At 42.0% G+C, this 4,463-nt stretch overlaps 1 protein-coding gene across 1 annotated transcript; it reads right to left on the reverse strand.

Annotated features, from left to right (window-relative positions):
• Positions 1-2,290: 2,290 nt before the first annotated feature.
• LOC123503742 (cilia- and flagella-associated protein 251-like) lies at positions 2,291-3,297 on the reverse strand. Its single transcript, XM_045253738.1, has one exon. The coding sequence runs from the start codon at positions 3,295-3,297 to the stop codon at positions 2,368-2,370; it is 930 nt and encodes a 309-aa protein (XP_045109673.1). The 3' UTR covers positions 2,291-2,367.
• Between the last annotated feature and the right edge of the window lie 1,166 nt (positions 3,298-4,463).

The raw sequence follows: 4,463 nt of genomic DNA on the forward strand, positions 1-4,463 counted from the left end.
CTCTCTCTCTCTCTCTCTCTCTCTCTCTCTCTCTCCCGTCGTTATTATTTTTTCCTTATTTTTTTTTATTAATCAATTAATCTATTTATTTATTTTTTTTTTTTTGCCAGGAAGTGTAGAATTTCCGTAGAGGGATCGATTAATTCACTCATACCGTAGAGCAATCTTTTCTTGGAAGGGGAAAAAAATTGTCTAAGGGTGTTGTATTGCTTTCATCACAATATATCTAAGCTTTGTCTTGCCGTGGCATGAATTTGGTATGTTTTTAGACTAAACAAAGTTAAACAAATAACTCGTCAGGATGGCCGCTGTCCATCAGGTAACATCGTTAGGTCTCTATGACGCCGAAAATGTCTACGCAGAAGAACGGCTTGGTTGGCAATAGAAAATTTCATTATCAGACTCTGGTTTCTAAGATATGAAAATAAACTCATTTACGGGACTTCGTATGCTCATAGTTTCTTGTAGTCTACTTCCTAGCCTACAAAAAAAAAATAAAGTATTATCTTGCTAGCTAGGAGTTATCAATTGAGAAACGAAGTCAATTTTTTCCCAGGAATAGAGATTGCACTTAAAAACACAACGTAAGTATTCTACTAGCAAAGCGTTTATCTCGTAGATATGCGTTTGATTAAAATACTTAAACGATTTCAATATCTCGGTATGTGATAGCAGAATATCCAAAAATGTACGATATGCAATAGACCAACTTTTCTGTGAAATATTACGATATCTAGTGAATCTGTCAAACGTAAAAGAAGTTTGGGTCCCCTTCCATTGGTAGAGAATCATTGGGCGATGCGCTTTCTCAGTGAATGTTACTTGTGTGAATAAATTTAAATTGGAAATCCAATCGGATGGTGTGTTGTAAAAGCTGATATACGCATAGTAATCGAGAGTGTGAAGATACTATATAAATAATACAAATTGGATAAAGTTAATTGAACGGTATAAGAAAACAATATAAATCAAATAAGTTGATTAAGTTAAGGCGACGTGTTCTCCTGACACCATCCGTTTCCTTTAATCAACGTGATCCTTTGACGCAAACCGCTGTCTTTAATTTACGTCATTCCTTTACCGTTCGTTCTTAAAATTATAGGAACGCAGTAATATCGAGCAACATAAAAACACGACTTTTAGCTTTTTTTTTTATTTTTCTTGGCCATTTAACTCTTCGTCCTTTTCTTCATCCTAATCTTCCTTCTGGTCTTCGCTTCCTTTTTCTTCTCTCTAAGCTTATTTTCTTTTGGCGTTGTCTTAATTCTTCTTTCTCTTTCTGTTTCTTTCTTTTGTTGTGGTTCTTCTCGTGTTGCATTTCTTCATGATTTTCTTCCTTTTAAGACTCTGCATCATTCTCTTCTTCTAGGGATATCACTCTCTACATCCTTCTCCTTCTGCTTTACTTCGACCTACGAGTATAACATTCTCCCCATCCTTCACTTCTTCCTCTCCTTAGAGGGATATCCTTCTTCTCTTCGAGGGATATCGCTCCCCATCCTTCACTTCTTCCTCCTTTCCTTAGAGGGATATCCTTCTTCTCTTCGAGGGATATCGCTCTGCATCCTTCACTTCTTCCTCCTTTCCTTAGAGGGATATCCTTCTTCTCTTCGAAGGATATCGCTCTGCATCCTTCACTTCTTCCTCCTTTCCTTAGAGGGATATCCTTCTTCTCTTCGAAGGATATCGCTCTGCATCCTTCACTTCTTCCTCTCCTTAGAGGGATATCCTTCTTCTCTTCGAGGGATATCGCTCTGCATCCTTCACTTCTTCCTCTCCTTAGAGGGATATCCTTCTTCTCTTCGAGGGATATCGCTCTGCATCCTTCACTTCTTCCTCTCCTTAGAGAGATATCCTTCTTCTCTTCGAAGGATATCGCTCTGCATCCTTCACTTCTTCCTCTCCTTAGAGGGATATCCTTCTTCTCTTCGAGGATATCGCTCTGCATCCTTCACTTCTTCCTCTCCTTAGAGATATCCTTCTTCTCTTCGAAGGATATCGCTCTGCATCCTTCACTTCTTCCTCTCCTTAGAGGGATATCCTTCTTCTCTTCGAGGGATATCGCTCTGCATCCTTCACTTCTTCCTCTCCTTAGAGGGATATCCTTCTTCTCTTCGAAGGATATCGCTCTGCATCCTTCACTTCTTCCTCTCCTTAGAGGGATATCCTTCTTCTCTTCGAAGGATATCGCTCTGCATCCTTCACTTCTTCCTCCTTTCCTTAGAGGGATATCCTTCTTCTCTTCGAGGGATATCGCTCTGCATCCTTCACTTCTTCCTCTCCTTAGAGGGATATCCTTCTTCTCTTCGAGGGATATCTTTCCCCATCCTTCTCTTTTCTGGGAGACGCGTGACTATTGGTCTCTGCTCAGCCTCGCCTCTTCTTACTGATTCCAGCCTCTTCCTCTTCGCTGCTCCTCTTTCGTTTCTGCTTGCTATTTCGCCCATCCTCTTCCTCTTCCTTTGTCTCGCAGTCTGTTTTCACACTGGTCTCTTCCCTTTCAGACTGGTCATCCTCATATTCCTCCTCCTCTTCTTCCTGCTCCTCATTGTCTTCCTCAGAGGAGGTGTCGCTCTCGTCCTCCATGTCTGACTCACTCACCTCCTCGGATTCAGGGTCGTATTCGGAGTCCTGGTCGTGGAAAGACTCCTGGTCAGACTCTTCCCCAGATGGAGTCTCCATCTCAGAGGATTCCTCGGACTCGTAGTCGCTGAAGGAATCAGTCTCTCCTTCCGTTTCCGTCTTGTAATCCGTGTCATATTCGTAGGCTTTGTCCAGACCTTCCTCTTCATCCGAACTCTCTTCCGTGCATTCACTTTCCTCGCTACTTTCTTCTTCTGGAACATTGTCTCGCAGATCTTCCTCCTCTTCTTCTTCAGAACTGTAAATCGTTGCTTTCCGTCGTTTCCTCTTCTGATACCTCTTGCGCCTTTCTTCTTCCTGCTTCCTTCTCTTCTTATTCTCCTTTTCTCTGTGGTGGCTCTGTGACTGCTCGTGCTGCCCTTCTTCCCGCCTTCTCTTGCTTTCCCTCTCTCGGCAGCTGTCATCTCTCTTCCTCTTGTTCTCTCGTTGGCGACATTCTCTATCATACGCAGCCCTTTTCCTCACATCACACAGCGTCTCCACGGCAGCCTGGAGACGCTGGAACATTACCGTCGCCTCCCGCACGCTTCCCGGGTTCTTGTCGGGGTGATGGATAAGGGCGAGTCGTCGGTAGGCCTTCTTGATTTCCTCAGGCGTGGCGCCGCGGCCCACGCCCAGGAGTTCGTAGTAATTTGAATTTTCGTTTGATGCCATTGCGTTTTGTTGTTGTTTTGACTGTGTTAGGGGTGTGTGTCCATACATACCAGCGATATTGAAGATGATCTGAGGGGCTGAAACTTGCTTGGAGAGGGAGGTAGGAGTTAGCTGAGAAAGAGAGAGTGTTTCCCGCCAATCAGCATTTACCTTGTTTTTGCGACTCACCAATCACCTTTCTCGTAATAATCATCACTACCACTACCACAACCACCAGGTACTTTGTGTGTGTGTGTGTGTGTGTGTGTGTGTGTGTGTGTGTGTGTGTGTGTGTGTGTGTGTGTGTGTGTCTGTGATTTTGTCGTGCTCCGAGCTGTTGCACGACGTTGCACAAATTGTCTAGCTACTGGCTATAAATAGTCAAGGATTTTTTCTATCTTTAATTAACAAAACTAATATCTATACATAAGGTGTTCGATACGGCGCCGACAAGTAACAATCACAACTCTTTCTGTCGCCTTCTCCACTGCAATTATTACAATTTCTCTTACAAACATCCTTAAGAACTGCATTAATCTCGTAGATATTCTCGCATCAAAACGGATTTCACTTCAAACATCATCCACAATATCTTCATAACGTATTACAACATCTGAACCCGGTGCTTTATTTCTCCGTAAATCTCATACGTAGTACGTACAATATTACCCCTTTTTCCCAGCTACCCGTATATAAGGATGACCTTTACTTGGTACATGAATGCAAGCAACCACATGACGTACCACCAAATATATTACCATACACATATAATTACCAGACTCCGTTCAACAAAATGACAACGTAACACCACCGAAATATAATGACAAATATTGATATCTCCACACAAGTGACTTCCCTCAAATAATCTCTTTCTCTTGGTACCCATACATGGAACCACGTTAACTTCGTACACAATTACACACTAGTAAATATGTTATGTAACTTATTCGTCAGAGCAACACACATGCACATACGTAGGTAGCCGTATACAAATTCCCTTACTCATAGATGAAAACGCAAGTATATAACGACGTCATTATGAACCAAAGTACAACCACATAAACCATAATAAACTAATACCACATAATACCTAAACCTCCTATCATGCTTCTTCCTCCATTCTAATTTACCTCAAAGACTGCATTGCAACTTATAAGCTCCACTTACTGGTTATATATGAAGTACAA

Source organism: Portunus trituberculatus, chromosome 14 (genome assembly GCF_017591435.1).
Source record: "Portunus trituberculatus isolate SZX2019 chromosome 14, ASM1759143v1, whole genome shotgun sequence".
In the NCBI taxonomy this organism is placed as follows: domain Eukaryota; kingdom Metazoa; phylum Arthropoda; class Malacostraca; order Decapoda; family Portunidae; genus Portunus; species Portunus trituberculatus.

Excerpts from the sequence above, each read along its gene's own strand:
- LOC123503742 (XM_045253738.1), bottom strand. The coding sequence starts at position 3,297 with ATGGCATCAAACGAAAATTCAAATTACTACGAACTCCTGGGCGTGGGC.